General features: G+C 48.4%; 1 protein-coding gene across 1 annotated transcript in view; it reads right to left on the reverse strand.

The window, feature by feature from the left end:
- Nucleotides 1-620: 620 nt before the first annotated feature.
- Nucleotides 621-16,537, reverse strand: part of LOC117039423 (LIM/homeobox protein LMX-1.2-like) — a 68,576-nt gene continuing 52,659 nt past the window's right edge. Inside the window, 8 exon segments of the mRNA XM_033136529.1 lie at nt 621-833; nt 2,821-2,979; nt 4,823-4,952; nt 6,298-6,371; nt 7,855-7,894; nt 7,896-7,997; nt 7,999-8,018; nt 9,739-9,971. Coding sequence (XP_032992420.1) covers nt 679-833; nt 2,821-2,979; nt 4,823-4,952; nt 6,298-6,371; nt 7,855-7,894; nt 7,896-7,997; nt 7,999-8,018; nt 9,739-9,971 — 913 coding nt within the window. The 3' untranslated portion in view covers nt 621-678.

Raw genomic sequence — 16,537 nt, forward strand, 5'->3', positions numbered from 1 at the left:
ACCCCTGCTCTAGACCCTCTCTTTGAGATGCTTGGAACACTTTGAATCTAAGAGCATGTTTTCACTATAATCATATCTAGTTTAACATTCATTTCCCCTCTCTGGAGGGGGGTTTAAGTAGCTCTAGTGGGGAACTCTCAGGACCTTCTGCAAACTACATTTCCCATAATTCTTTAGAGTGGCATAATAGTTAAAGTATAAAATTAACCTAATGTTTCTACAGCACCTCTCAGACCCCTCACATCCCTGAAAAGTAAGCTCTTGGTTGTGCCAAGGTTGCAGAGGAACAACAAGCTGGATGAAAAGCAACCCAGTGGCCCTGGAATCCTTGTCCCCAGCATGAGCCAGGTCTCCCGTCCCTGCTGGTGATGCATCAAATTAGCCTTAATGCCCCACACAGTTTAAGCACAAAAACACACTGCTAGAAATACAAGCTACTCAATGTGAAATTGTCCATCTCTAGGACACTGGGTGAAGGGCAAGGGGAGAGGCAGTGCAGCAAAGTCCTCTGAGACTCAACTTCAGCACCTAAGACTTGGCCCTCAATGCCCGGCAGCCTTGCATGCCTCCTTCACTTTGCAGGGTCCAAAGAGTCCTCCCAAATGCAACGGGCTTGCTCCACACTTCTAAGCCCAGAGTGGCATAGATCAGGTGGAAGAGCCAGGAACGTCCCCACGGTCAGGAGGTGAAATAGGAGCTTTGCATGGAGTAGAGCCGGTCAATGGGGTTGCCCACTCGGGTCTGCAGGAGGTTGGCTTCAGCCGCTGACAGCAGGCAGTCACCCAAATGGCCAATGGTGTCACTGTCCATGTCGTGGAAGACGCCTTCTGAATCTAGGGTGCGGAAAGAGAAGGAAAGTTGCTTACAAGCATTTCACAGGGAAGCGGGCAGAGGGCTTCCGGCAGAAGGCCAGCCTCTCCCTCTGGGGGGAAAAGATGCCACGAAAACAGGAACTATTCTGGACTTTGGTGTGTCCTTGGGACCTGCACCCCAGTGGGCCTCCGGATCAGAAGGTAATTGAACCAGCACAGAAGGGGGAAGGAGACCACCTCCCCTTTGACATTGGTCATGGTCGTGGGGCTGCTACCACCTATTCCTACTGGTACCATCTGAGCCCACAGAGAGAGGAGGATTAAATTTCTACCCCACACTTCCTTTAAATATATATATATTTAAAGATATTTAAAGACCAACTAAAACATTTCAAAACACCCAGCACATCTAAAAACATTTCTAAGCAATATGAGCAAAAGGTCCAGTCAAAAGCCTTGCGACTATCTGTACGCTCTTCTCGCCCTCTTAAACCATTATGGCTTTGCCTGTTGGCTAATTTATTCCTCAGCTCCTCTTTCACAGGCAAATGCCAATGGCAAACAAAGCACAGTGGCATTTACACCAGCACCACCGACCCCATTTAACGCCACCACTGGAATGAACACAGCTGTGTGCTATCAGAAACCAGGATATAACTTGAAACAAAATGAGTGTTGGTTATTTTGAAAGCCACGTGGACATCATTCGGTGAAGGGCGACTTTCTCACAAAACAAGAGGCCAACACTCAGTTTGGCCCTCAGGGAATCTTACTTTGGCCCCATCTATACTTTTAAAGAGGCACCATACCACTTTAAGCCGTCAAGGATTCCCCCAAAGGCCACATCTGCACTGAACGTTTAAAGCCGTATCACGCACTTTAACCAGACATGGCCTTCCCCAAAGAATTCTGGGAACTGGAGTTTGCCAAGAGTTGTTAGGAGACTCCCTTTCCCCTCACAGAGCTACAGTTCTCAGAGTGGTTGAAAAATCAATCTCTCTTCCCAGGGGAACTCTGGAAATTGTAGCTCTGTGAGGAGGAAAGGGGTCTCCTAATAACTCTTGGCAAACTACAGTTCCCAGAATCCTCTGCGGAAGGCCACGACTGTTTAAAGTGGCATGATACTGTTTTAAATGTCTGGTGCAGATGTGGCCTTCGCAAGCAAGGAAGATGAGGAACAGCAGCAGGCACAGCCAGGGCCATTTCCGTCTTTGGTCTTCCATTTTGAGGGCCACTGTAAAAATAATTATTTAACTTTCACAGGTCACATACACCCTGTGATATGAACACCCTGTGGGATAACCAGCCTCATATAACCAACATGTTTAATGCATGAAAGGGTTAAGACCATAGAGTAAGCTGTCCTGACAGGCTTAGCTCACCTTAGGAGGAACTAAGTGTCACGCCTTTGTTCCCTTCCATGTACCTAAGAAGCTCAATGTGTGAGGAGGTCTGAGCTGGTTGCTGCAGCTCAGACCGCATAGCTTACAAGCCTCTCTTGAGTTTCTATACCCAATAATTTAGGAACTTTCACCACTGTAACTAAACTAAGTTTTACTGCCTGTGCAACTTTTTTTGAATGCTGTATGGGAAAGAAATGAATATGATCTTTGGAGAGTTTGTAAGTAAACAATTTTTTACTTACCAAATGTGTGGGTTTTTATCAATGCTAGGGAAGAAGGAAGCTTTGGAACTTCTAAGGGCATATTTTAAAGTCTAACCGTCTATATTTCCATGCTTTAATTTGCTGCATATTTTGTGATTTTAACATTTCTGCTGAGGTTCTCTCATCAAAGAGTACTTGCCCCAAACTTGGATCTTGGCATCCACGGAATTCTCCTTTTATGCCTATTGTTTTCCTTGCCACCAATATCCATGGAGGGAGATTTTTTACCTCTGCTATGCACCCACTGGCAGAAAAAGCTGTGCAGGAGCATTGTGTCTCTGCAGGAAGAGAGGGTATGGTGCACAGCACATGCTCATAGCAGATTCCTCTGGAGAAGCTCACCATAGGGGTGGAGATGGTCTCCTGGCAGCTGGGGTGGGGTGAGTCCTTGCCGGTACAAATCAGTGCTGTAGCTGTTCTGATCCAGGGGAAGCAGCTGCTGTTGGGCAATCCTGGAGTACGGCACCATCAGACCCTCGATTCCGTGCACACTGGCACCATCTATTGAAGCAAAGAAGGGGGAAAGCCAATCAGCGAACACTTTGGATTTAGTAATAACACTGTGCGTGTGTTTAAGTAACAACTAGGTTCCTGCCAACCTAGCAGTTCGAAAGCACGTCAAAAGTGCAAGTAGATAAATAGGTACCACTCTGGCAGGAAGGTAAATGGCGTTTCCATGCACTGCTCTGGTTCGCCAGAAGCGGCTTAGTCATGCTGGCCACATGACCGGAAGCTGTACGCCGGCTCCCTTGGCCAGTAATGCGAGATGAGCGCTGCCCAGAGCAACCTCAGAGTCAGACACAACTGGACCTAATGGTCAGGGGTCCCTTTACCTTTACCTTTAAGTTACTGAAACTACTCTGTCCTCTCAAAAGCTGTTTTTTTTTGAAATACTTGGCTCTCACATCCTCTCTGAAACAGCACTTAAAACAGCCAAGCCTGGGGAAAAGACAGACATTGGGGAATGCAAGTTTGCTGCTATGATCAATAATTGCTGTTCCAGACATATCTTTGTTGTGAATAGACAACTTGGAAGGCCATGTATAGCCATCTCCTGATAACCAGTATTTCATTTTAATTTATTTTAAAGCAAGTTTCTGTCCCTTGCAGCTGCAGAGTGTGAGCAGAGACTGCTGATTCCTCAGAAGTGAAATGAAGCTTTTGATAGGACTTCAGAGCTCTGTGTGCCTGTCCACACTTTACTTTCACTCCAGGGAATCTGGGGGATTGTAGAGGTGGGTGGGGGTGGAACCACTGACCCATGGGTGCTGTTGGATTCTAACTTCCATCAGCCCCAGCCACCAGCAGGGGCAGCAGTAAAAGATGATGGGATGCAGTCAGGGATGCAGTCCACCCACATCTGAAGGGCCGCAGATTCTCCAGAGGCACCAGTATTCACACAATGCCTCACCCACAACCCAAGCGTGCCTTGCGGGAAGAGAGGAACCGGTGAGTTATAGCCATTTCTAATTTCCTGTACAGGCTCCTACTTTTCTACAGTAACCCAATCCGGGGGGGGGGGGAGGGACCCAGAGCTGTTTAATTACACACTATTCTGATGGTAGGGTCGCGGGTGGCGCTGTGGTCTAAACCACTGAGCCTTGGGCTTGCCGATCAAAATGTTGGCGGTTCAAATCCCCGCAACGGGGTGAGCTCCCATTGCTCGGTCCCAGCTCCTGCCAACCTAGCAGTTTGAAAGCACACCAAAAAGTGAAAGTAGATAAACAGAATTACCTCCTCGGGCAGGAAGGTAAACTGTGTTTCTGTGCGCTGCTCTGGTTTCGCCAGAAGTGGTTTAGTCATGCTGGCCACGTGACCTGGAAAAACTGTTTGCAGACAAACGCCGGTTCCCTCAGCCTATAAAGTGAGATGAGCCCCGCAACCCCAGAATCGTTCACAACTGGACCTAACTGTCAGGGGTCCCTTTACCTTTACCTTTATTCTGATGGCATAAACCAGGACCAAAATATAGACTGCAAGTTATAAAAACTGTACATTTGCTCTCCCACTGAATGTGCAACAAAAGTTACTGTTCTGTAACTGAGCAGACGCACACAGAGGCAGTCACCTGATCATGGTCTCATGGTGAGATGCGCTGTATTTCTCTTTCCATTATAGTAATTACTAATGGAGCCTTTGGCTGCTGGGGAAGGAGCCTTCAGTCCTTGCAATGACTTCTTTGGGGCAAGACTTGCTGGGAAGCATTGCTGTGACCACTAGCCCTGAGATGTTTTGTTTCTTTGAGTTAACTTCACTTTATTGTTTAGTTGCTGACCTCCACCTGACTGCAGCTCCTGACACCAAGGGACTCAGGTGCCCCCGAGTTTCCGGCAGAGATTCTCACCTTCGCTGTCTTCATTGCTTTGCCTGCTGTTCCGCCCGGTGCCCCTTCCAGTCCCCAGGCGTGGATTGCCCAGCTGCTCCTGCTGCTCCTGCTGCTGCTGCTGCTGCTGCCTGCGGGCGATCTTCTTCATCTGCAAGGAGGAGGACGGATGCTCCTGGGCAGGGGTGCAACAAAAGGGGGAAGGAGGACAGAATCCCCCTCCTAAATTGGGGCGAGGGGGTCTGTCCCCTTCCAAGACCAGTGCCACACACCTGCCCCTGCCTTGTATAGGATGCTCTCCTCCCCCTGCCGCACCAACTAAGGTTGCCAGCTGACAAGAAAAGGGAGGGAGGGAAGGAAGGAAGGAAGGAAGGAAGGAAAGGAAAGAAGAAGAAAGAAAGACTGCCCCTTAAGATATACTACTCAAGCTTTAACTGTGGTTTAAGCTGAGGAAGCAGCAGGCATGATGCTGCTCTGTAAAGTTGCTAGAGAACTTTGGCTGAAGTGTAATGAATGAGTGCCATCTTAAATAATAGCAAAAGATGTAGTTTTCCACAACAGGGAGATAAATATTGTTCTCCGGCTAATTCCTGGAGACCAGAAACCACAACTGAAGGCATTGCTGCTTGGCCGGTGAATAAAATTGGCACTGATTCATATTGAACTCACATTTAAAAGCAGCTCTAAAACACCAGACTCTGAGCAAGGGTTGCCACTTCTTTTTTGTTGGGTTTTTTTCAGTTCCTGTGCCTTTAGCTTAATGACAGGCAGAAATTCAACAAGTGCAGTAATCCCAGCTTGAAGAAGTAGGAATGCTGATAATTTATGCCTGGCACAGGAGCCCTGCCAAGGCAAAAGCACAGGCAGTTCTGCTCTGGGAATGGAGAGAGCTCAGATGCAATTGCCAAAAGTGTGTGCTCTTGGTTTGTTTCAGTATTTATATCCCACCGTTCTAAAGGTTTAGGGCCTATTTGGGATAAGAGCCCAAATTTGACAGCCAAAGGTGTCCCTCCTCTAATATGGTCAGGGATTGTGTGCTGCTCAGAGGCCTGAAAGTTCCAGCCTCACAGCACTGGATAACTCTGGCCAGCGGTGGAGCAGCCGATCGGGCACCTGGGGTGGTGCGCATGCCCTGTGCCCAGGGAGTGGGGCGAGCTGGGGCAGGAGGCTCTGCGGGGCCTCCGAGGAGTCGCCTGCCTCCTCCCACTCAGCTACCCTAACGCTGGGGGGGGGGGAGGCGCCATTGGACCGTATGGGGGTGAATGGAGCCGCGGGCGTCACTCCCAGAGAGAGGCGTGGCTCGGGCGTGCTGCAGGCCCTGTGGTGAGTGCCGCTGGCATTTTGTCACCCCCTCAGTGGTGACAGCCGGGGTGGACTGCCCCCACTGCCCCCTTCCTCCGCTCGACTCTGGCAGAGAGAGATGCCCCTTCTCCTTCCTCCTGTTTAGTCCAGAGATAGGTTGCTACTCAAATGTAAGCTCTGAGGCCGTCACTCACCTTGGCCCTTGATTCTGGAACCAAACTTGCACACCCGAACGAAGTCAAGCCCGTTTCAGCTGCCAATGTCTCCCCTCACTCTGCCCAGCGGTGGAGAGTGGAAAGCATCTGGTTAGAAAGAGTTCCATCCCTCATCAGGTTGGGGCCGAGAGATGCTGGTGCGCTGCCAAAAGGATTTGCAGGTTCTCCTCTCCCCACACCTGATTGCAAAAAGAAAGCAATCTACACGCCCTCAACTCCTCAGGGCTGTAAGTGGGGCTTGTTTCAGCCTACAACAGGGGTCCGCAAACTTTTCAGCAGGGGGCAAGTCCACTGTCCCTCGGACCTTGTAGGGGGCCGGACTAATTTTGAAGAGGAAAAAAAATGAACGAATTCCTATGCCCCACAAATAACCCAGAGATGCATTTTAAAGAAAAGCACACATTCTACTCATGTAAGAACACCAGGCAGGCCCCACAAATACTCAGAGATGCATTTTATATAAAAGGACACATTCTACTCATGTAAAAACACGCTGATTCCTGGACCGTCCATGGGCCGGATTTAAAAGGCGATTGGGCTGGAATCCGGCCCCATGGCCTACAACATCGTCTGTGGGCAGGGATAGACAAAACTAATTTTGGTCTCTCACCCTTTATTTTATCCTCCAGTCTTAAATTCAGTTCTCCACATTTCCACCTTCAGCTTGTGGTTTGTTTAAAAGTGCACAAAGTTCTCATGAAATTTTGTCAGAGTTTAGTGACATTTCTTCTAACAGACCATGTTTATAAACATTTCCCCCTAAACATTTGCAAAGCTAAGCAGGGTCTGGTCTGGCTTCAAATTGGACGGGGCGGGGGGGGGGGGGGCTGCATGTTGAGATGCCTGCATTGCAGGGGTGGGAGTAGATGACCCTGGCCGGTCCCTTCCCGCTCTTAGATTCTATGATTCTGTGAACTGAGTGTGGACTTGTTATGGCTTGATTCTTGCTTTAAGTGTTTTGTTTAATTATCTTATTGCCTTGAATGAAGGTTTAAAAGGCAATTAATAAACTGATGACAGCAAGAACAAATGCATTTAGAATGTTTGGTGTTTTACTATGTTTTATGTATGCAGTAAGCTGCCCGAGCCGCTGGGGAAACCCAGCCAGATTGGTGGTATATAATACTAATACTAATAATTGCACACTTCCTCCATATATATGCATTTTTTGACACATTAGTTGGAGAACTGGATCAGAGCTGAATGAATTTTGATGAATAGCTGCATTTCAGTTCATGTAATATTTTGCATTAAAATGAGTTTGCATTAAAAGATAGGTCAATATCAAAATGTGAACTAAAATTAATCTCTCCCCCCAATCCTACGGGAGGAATTCAGGATAATGCTAAGCCACTCTTTCCGTCAGTGCAAACATTACTGCTTGCCTAAGGCAACAATCTGCCGTCTTCTCCCCGGACCCCCCTGGATGTTCTGGGAGTTCTCCCACCCCCAACAGGCAAAGGGGGGCAGGAGGAGAGGGCGGGAAAACTCTCTTATCCCCACCCCCATCCATAGCAAAGGGATCTTCTGTGATACTGGACCTTCGGCAGGGCTTGGAGGAGACTTCGAAGGAGGCCCTTGAAGGCACGGCGCTGCTGCGTGGTGAGGATGGTCCGTGGCCGCTTGGAGCGCTTGTGGTTCCTTGGCTTCCTCGCTGCTTTGCCCTGCGGGTGGCTTCCCATCCTCATCCTCACTCTTCACTATGAGGGAAAGGAAAACACTGGACTCAGGATCCCCCCACATTGGGTGCCCAGCGGGAGACAGCTTCTCTGTCCTGCTCCCTTCAAGAAACACAGGCGTTCCTCATGGTCACTTCTCTCATGGGAGCACCTGCCACAGGGATCTGTGCTGTGGACGGGGAACCTGCAGCTCCCCAGTTGTTGCCAAAGTATGTCTCCCCTGATCCTGGGGGTTGGCCAGGCTGGGTGGGACTGAAGGGAGTTGGAGTCCACAACATCTGGAAGCCCCCCAGGGAAAATATAAATGAGCATTGCTAGCATGTATACTGCTAGGTCTCCTGTTTCTTTCATCCAGCCTTACAAATTGAGAATTGAGGCGGCACCTTAAAGGCCACCAGCCTTTGTGGACCAGATTCTATTCCATCAGATGCTGTGAGAGCTTATGGCACTAAAAAACTGATTCATCGTTAAGGGGCCGCAAGCCTTTCTGTTGCTTTTGCTGCAACAAACAAACACGGCCTCTTTGGGGCACAAGCCTGGGCAGCGTGGATGGAGGTCTGGGACTGCCCAGATGACAAGACCCCCTCTTGGCCTTGCTGAGGTGGTCCAAAGGAAAGCAGAGCAGTGCATTTGGCACCAGCTTGGTGGCAGGAGTTGCCAGAAGGGACTCCACTCCAGACTGGTGTCAGGTTTACTCCTGAGCCTTCTCCTGAAGATGTCCCACAAGGTATGGATTGTTCCTCAGTTTACTCCTGAAGCCTTTATCAGAATGAGTATAGCAACTGCCCCATTCCCCCCCCCCCGAAGTTTGCCTTGCCTGGGTTGCGTGGCAGCAATTGCAAAACAGCAGTGCCTGCTTCTGGTGAGAGCTCACAAAAATCTCATGATATCCCATGCTCTGCACAAGATCTCATGAGATTTTAGATCGCCCTTGTGAGATCTCACCGCTGCCACTGTTGGTTCTGCTTCCCTGGAGGGTGTGTTTGTGCCGGGGGGGGGGACACTGCCTGGTGGGCTTCTGCTGCCTGAGGCAGCTGGTTCACCTTGGCTCATAGGGGGGTCGGCTGCGACAGCCACCTTGCCCCATCCTGAGGAACCGAGCACTGCCTCCACTGGGAGGATGCCATGGCCCCTGCCTCTCCTGTGAGCCAGTGCTGCATGCAAGCAGTGAGATGGCACAGCAGAGGAGGCCTGGACCGAGTGCGAGTGGAGACACGGCATGCACACATTGGAGCAGGGGGCCCCACTCAAGCTCCTGCTACATGGATAGAACATAGGTTCATAGAACATGTTAGAACATAGGTTCATTCATTTCAGTGGGTCTGCTCTATGTAGGACTAGCTTTGGGTACAACCCTCTGTCTTTTAAGGTTGCACCTGTTCATTCTAGCCCCTTATCTAAGGTCAGCAGCTTCAAAGCAGGATGCCACAAAGCCTTGTTGTTCCTGGTGCATTGCATTCTTAAGCATGGTTATTCGGAAGTAAATCATTCTGAATTTGTTGGGTTCCCCCTGCCCTGCCCCACAGAAGTGTGTTTTGGATTGCAGATGGGGGCTTTGTGGGTGGCAGATTTGGAACTAGAGTGGGAGGGCATGGTATCCATTTCCCGACATAGGACTGTGCTTATGCAGCCTCAGATGCCTGAGAGCTGGTGATAGGACTCTGGAGTGGTGACTCTGCCCATGCTCAGAGACATTTGCCTCCTTCCCTACAAAGAAGGTCTCACTGCTCTTGCCTCTCACCTGACTCGGTGGGAGCGGGGCTGATGGCGCTCAGCATGTCTCTCTCCTTCTCATAGTCACTGCGGCAAAGCAGCTGCCCTTCCTTGAGTACAAACTCATCGCCACGCTGCAGCCTCCTCTCGCACTCACAGCAGGAGAAACAGTGGACATGATAGACGTTTTCCAGCACCCGCATGATGAACTCTGAGGGAGCCACTGCTTTGAGACAACCACTGCATTTAGTCTGGAAGAGCCTGAGAAAAAAAGGGGAGCCAGACACTGAGGCAAAGCAGATACGGTGGAAAGAGACAACCCTTGCAAGGAAGTCCACCTAAGTTACTAGTCCACAAACTATTTTTGCTAGGCTTGGTGTACCTACCTGTGTGCAGCTACATTTGCTTGGTGAACCTACATACATTCCTGGGTGTGTTAATAAGGTGTGGCATCAGCAGCCTGGAATCTGGAACTCTTTTCCAATTTATGAAGATTTTCCTATCTGATCACCCATGAGTGAGTCTGACTTACCACAGGCCAGACGGACAGACTTGGCCATTTGTTAAGGAAGGCTCTCAGGTGACAGATGCCAACCTCAGCCTGGCCAACTGCCAGGAAGGCAAGAGGCAAAGCTTGTTCCTGCTTCCCCACCACTCTCCGCTGGGGTGGCTTTGCCCAAAGAGCCTGCAAACATACCAACCATTTTGTTTTCATGGTTCTCTCAGGTGGACAACAAGGCTATGCAAGCCCTCAGCTAAAAAGAAAAAGAAATCCAAAGCCCAAGCTAGGATTTACCTACCCTGCTCGTCGTCTGAGAAACTCAGAGCTGCTTAAATATATATCCCCCCCCCCCCCCGAGCGTCTCTCATCCATTGTGACCACAAGATGCTGGATTAGATCCCATAGGGCTCTTTGTACCACTTCCATGGGTTTGTAGGGGAGAATCAGCAAGAAAGAGATGGACTGACCATCTTCCCTGCCAGCTGATTCTCTTGAGCAAATGCTTCATTCATACTCACATCTGTTATCTCAGCAAACACAGGTTTGGGGAAATACATTTGCCAAGGCAACTTCTTGTTCCATCTTTACTTAACTGTAAGATGGCAACCTCAGATATACTGAACAACCTCAGATATGCTGATGACACACCTTGATGGCAGAAAGTGAGGAGGAATTAAAGAACCTTTTAATGAGGGTGAAAGAGGAAAGCACAAAATATGGTCTGAAGCTCAACATAAAAAAAACTAAGATCATGGCCACTGGTCCATCACCTCCTGGCAAATAGAAGGGGGAAGAAATGGTGGCAGTGAGAGATTTCACTTTCTTGGGCTCCATGATCACTGCAGAAGGTGACAGCAGTCACGAAATTAAAAGATACCTGCTTCTTGGGAGGAAAGCAATGACAAACCTAGACAGCATCTTAAAAAGCAGAGACATCACCTTGCCGACAAAGGTCCGTGTAATTAAAGCTATGGTTTTCCCCAGTAGTAATGTATGGAAGTGGGAGCTGGACCATAAAGAAGACTGATTGCCGAAGAATTGATGCTTTTGAATTATGGTGCTGCAGGAGACTCTTGAGAGTCTCATGGACTGCAAGAAGATCAAACTTATCCATCCTTAAAGAAATCAGCCCTGAGTGCTCACTGGAAGGACAGATCCTGAAGTTGAGGCTCCAGTACTTTGGCCACCTCATGAGTGTGAGAATGCTTAGGAGTGCGGATGATGATATATTTAACAAGCTCCAAACTTAGCAGAGTTCCATTCCCTTTCTAAAACACAGCAGAAAACGGTTGCACAGGCTTGCTAAGCCTCAGAATAACATATATATTCCTGGTATATTCCCCTTCTTCCCTCTTAAAAGTAAAGACACAACACTTCTCTTTAAAAGTATAAAAAGAGTTTACTCACAGCTTTTCATCCTGAGTTACAGTACAGTCTCAGAAGGCAGGCTAGCTCAGATAAATGTATTTACATGTGTGAAGGGAACAGGCTTCACCTGGCCCTCTCTCGGCTGTAAGCCAAGAGGGCATCCTTGTTCCTAGATGTAGCAGACGATCCAAAAAGAGAGAGATGGTGTCTGGTCCCAAGAGTTTTGTATACAGGTGAGGCCACACCCACCTCTAGTTACACAGGAAGCTATCTCAGTCCAGATAAACAGGAAGTTTTGGTTGGAGGACTGAGATACCCTTCATGTCCACTCTAGCAATGGTATGTTTTGACTACTCTGTGTTTACACCCCACAATGAGAAGAGAAGACTCCCTGGAAAAGACCCTGGTGTTGGGAAAGATGGAGGGCACAAGGGGAAGGGGACGACAGAGGATGAGATGGTTGGACAGTGTTCTCGAAGCGACTGGCATGAGTTTGGCCAAACTGCGGGAGGCAGTGAAAGATAGGGGTGCCTGGCGTGCTCTGGTCCATGGCGTCACGAAGAGTTGGACACGTCTGAATGACTGAACAACAAAGATGGCAAGGCCTATGGCTTTCCCTTATTTTACTTCAATTTATCTGTATCTTCTAGAAATAATAATTAGTTAACTGCTTATTGTTGGCTTTTGCCTTGATTTAGTCAAATCCAGATTGCTGGAAACATAATAATTTCCTTATTGAGGTTCCTAAACATAAACAAGAACAAATCCTGATTGACGATTATGAGGGAAATGATAGGGCAAGTTCTCTACTTGGAACTCCTTGGAAGGGTTTAGCTCCTCCAATTTAAGAGAAGTGTAATTAATGCCCTCCTTAAAATGATGGTGGCATTACGGCATTTCACCCTGACCGACAGGAGAGCAAGCCCTGGGCAGAGAAGGAGGAATGTTGAGGAATTTAAAGCAAACTCAGAGCAGCAATGGAGCACAGCAGATTACCCCAAACAGCATGGGATGAGAAACAAATAGAGGGATGGGAACAGTTTGCATCTTGGATTTCTGGAGGTTGGGCTGCTGTTACAGGCACAGGAGCAGAGCCTTTAGAAAAAGCTGGCAACCCTAGGTATCACTTGCATCATCAGGCGGTGGTGGGGAGGACAAAGGGCAAAGAATGGATCTCTCTAGCTCGCTTCAGCAAAAGGGGCCACAGTTGAAGACAGAATACTGGGATAAAGCAACCTGTGGTTGGCACACCAATTCTGATGGAACAGGTTAGAAACGGAAAAGTACCAGAGCTCAGATTTCCATGGAAGCCACCTCCCAGGAGTCAGAAGCCTTTTTCTGACCTTCCAGCTAGTTGCAGCATCTCACTGAGGGGTGGTACTTTGAAACAGTGAGAGGAACTCCTTGAGTATTTTGTACTTTCACAGTGTGGAAAGTTTCTGCCCTGCCAGGCCACATCACTGGCCTCTAACATGAGAAGCAGGAGTTGGAGAAGCACATGCAATACATGAGAGAGCCAGCAAGGTGTTGTGGGTACAGTACTGCACTCCAAACTGAGGAAATCCACGTTCAAATCCCCCCTCAGTCATGAAGATCAGTGGGTGACCTTATCCTACCTCACAGGATTGCTGTGAGAAGACAGGGGATAACTAAGCATGCTGTGTTGAGCTCAGAAGGAAGGAATGGCAGGAGATTCATGTAATAAACAGGAAGAATGCCACAGAGAGGATGCCATTCTCAATGGAAGATCAGTGAGCAATGCAATCTTGCATTTCACCTTCCAGTACAGCAGGATTTTCAAGGGATTCTAATGGAGACTGGAAAATGTCCCCCCCCCCCGACACCCAGCCAACACCAGTGCAATGGCATGACCTCCACCCCCCTCCCCTCCACCCCACTGTTCAGCCTTCTGCTGTGAGGCAAGATCATCTATCTATCCAGCAATATTATCCTGATCAGAGCGGGCCACAAACAGCAAGTAGAAGAAACACAGAGAAAAAACACCCTCAAGGGCTTACAAAAAACTTGAACCAGTGTTGATTTACTCCTCTAAAGCCGTCAGTTTTGGTCACTTGATCTGTTAACTGGTGGAATAAATGCAGAAGTCTGCATGCGAGAAAAACACTTTCAAAGACAAAAAGAATACTTCCTTAGGTTTTAGGTAATGCCTGCAATGACACACACCTGCATCATCTCAGAAGACACATTTCTTTACCACTTGCACACAGGAAAAGAGACCCCTTTTATTCTGCATCCTGCAGCTTCGTGAATTATAATAATCTGTTGTCTGATCAATTTGGGCTCACATACTGTATGTATTTATTAATCACCCTTAATTCTAGATCCCTAATCACCTGTTCTAACAGATTGAATAAATGTTGCAGCAAATGCAGTGGGGGCTAAGGTCTCTTTCCAGGTGTCAACACAGATAAACTGTAAATCTCCCATTGCATTTCCCCCTTGCTGTGTTAGAGAAATCCTTCAGTTTTAGCATGATCTACCTGAATTGTCCAGCTCTGTCTCTTCTAATTTTTTCCAGATCCCATTTTCTTCCCTACCTGGTAGCATCACCTCCTTCCACTGAGGACTCATTCCCCCTCCACCCACCCCAAGGAACTCCTGGATTCATGACCCTCAGACTTCCTTTAACATCTTCTGCCCCCTGGAACAGAGAGGTGTTGGAAGGGAGGAATAAATAACCCCAGCAAAGGCGTTTGCAGCAGATGGTTCTGATGAAGTAATTTGGGAGCTACGCAAACGTGTGTGGGGCGGCTCACTGGGCTGACAGCTTCTCTTTAGCCACTTGACAAGAGAAAGTAATAAAATGAGGATTAATTAGGCTGTTGTTTAAACACACACGATCCTCCCAGCCAGCAGGGAAACTCATAAACCAGGATTGAGAACAAGACGTGGGTTAATCCTCCCAGCAAACTCTTGCCGAGCACGGGATGGAGAGGATTTACCAGGGAGGGCCGGCCGCTCATCCCTTCCGAATGCCGCCCTGCCTGGATTTGCACTTTTGCTTGAATAGGCTGGGGCTGTTCTGATTGCAGGCAAGGCTGGCCAGGATTCCTGCCTGCTTTTTCCTTTCTTGTGGGCAGAGAAAGAGGCAGGCATATAGATGTAGACAAACAGAAGCAGAGCCTGAGCGCCAGAGAGAAACAATGCAGGCAAGTATGTATGGAAGGCCAGTGTGGGTGGAGTAGCGCATGGGTAGGCAAACTAAGGCCCGGGGGCCAGATGCGGCCTAAGCGCCTTCTAAATGCGGCACACGGATGGTCCGGGAATCAGCGTGTTTTTACATGAGTAGACTGTGTCCTTTTATTTAAAATGCATCTCTGGGTTATTTGTGGGGCATAGGAATTTGTTGGTCCCCCCCCAAAAAATATAGTCTGGCCCCCAACAAGGTCTGAGGGACAGTGGACCGGCCCCCTGCTGAAAATGTTTGCTGACCCCTGGAGTAGCGGGAAGATTGTGTTGGGCTGGAATCTGGGAGATCTGGGTTCAAATCCTCAACCAGGCCAGAAGCTCGCTGGGTGGCCTTGAGCCAGTTAGCCTAACATACTTGACAGGGTTGTTGTGCAAATAAAATGGAGGGGAGGGGGGGAGAACCATGCGCACCACTTTGAGTTCCTTGGGAGGATATAGATGTAACAAATAAATGGGGAGGAACAGAGAGTTAGTCCTGCGATGGAATTTCAAAACTGATCTCAAAACATAACATTTAGAATATAAAAATGTATCATCAGAATTGTACAGCTTGGATGATGGGTGAAATAAAGTTTGACCAAATAATATTGCAAATGCTGGCAAGTGCTGACTGCTGCTGGTCAGATACGGCCGGCCGCTGCAGAATATTTGGCTCACTGACACAATGCCCCTCAACGGCTGTGGCTGGACTGTTGATGGGGACAGACCATCACCGGCTCATAGCTCTGGTGCTCAACAGCCTGCAATGGCTGCCCACCTGCTGCTGCCAGGCCAGGCTCAAGGTTCCTGTATGAATTTACAGCTGGGGTGCAGGATATCTGGGACCCCGTGACTCTTTGTATCCCTGCCCGATCACCAAGGTCTTTGGGGGACTAATGGTTAGTGGTCCCCCATGGCTCAGATGCATGGCTCATCTCCAGCAGGCCTCAATTTTGGGGCATGCCCCTCTAGCTTAGGTCAGAGAGGCCCCCACCCTACTGAACTACCAGCGCCTACTAAAGACTTTTTGAAAGTCCAGAAAGCATTTTAATCAATGTTTGATTTTATAGTTTTAACTGATATATTATTATTTTTTGCATTGTATCCTTGCAAACAGCTTAGAGATGATTGTGGTGAAGCAGTATATAAACTTTTAAAATAAATATATGCATTGTATTTCTCATGAAAGGACTATTTTAACAGCAAATTTTGGATGCAACAGGGGTGGCAAATTTTGTCCAAAAGTATGTTGTCCTGTCTGGCCCTTAATTGTATTGACTGCTAGGGAGGCAAAGTTCCTCCAAGCTGGAGTCAGCTTCCAGGATCAGAATCTGTCGTCCATTACTACGTCTAAGGCAAGGTTCCCCCATGTCCTCCTGGGTACAAATCTCCCTTCCCCTGAGGATATTTGGAGCAGGTATAGAAGTTAAACATACAAAACAATAACGATAATTGGCCCTTCCACTGTGAAGAGAGATTGGAATAGTCCAGGGGCCACTGTCTCCAGCCTGGTGCCCTCCAGACATCGTTGGACTCCTACTCCCCGCATCTCTGATCACTGGCTGTGGCAGTTGGGAGTTTCTGCCTCACAGCTTCCAGAGGGTGCTGGGTTGGGGAAGGCAAATCAGGGTTATTAGGTACGTTGTGGACATCTGAAGGCAGCCCTGTTTAGGGAAGTTTTTAATTACTAATGTTTTAATGTATTTTTAATCTTTTGTTGGAAGCCTCCCAGTGTGGCTGGGAAAACCCAGCCAGATGGGCGGGGATA

This window comes from Lacerta agilis, chromosome 2, assembly GCF_009819535.1.
Source record: "Lacerta agilis isolate rLacAgi1 chromosome 2, rLacAgi1.pri, whole genome shotgun sequence".
NCBI lineage: Eukaryota > Metazoa > Chordata > Lepidosauria > Squamata > Lacertidae > Lacerta > Lacerta agilis.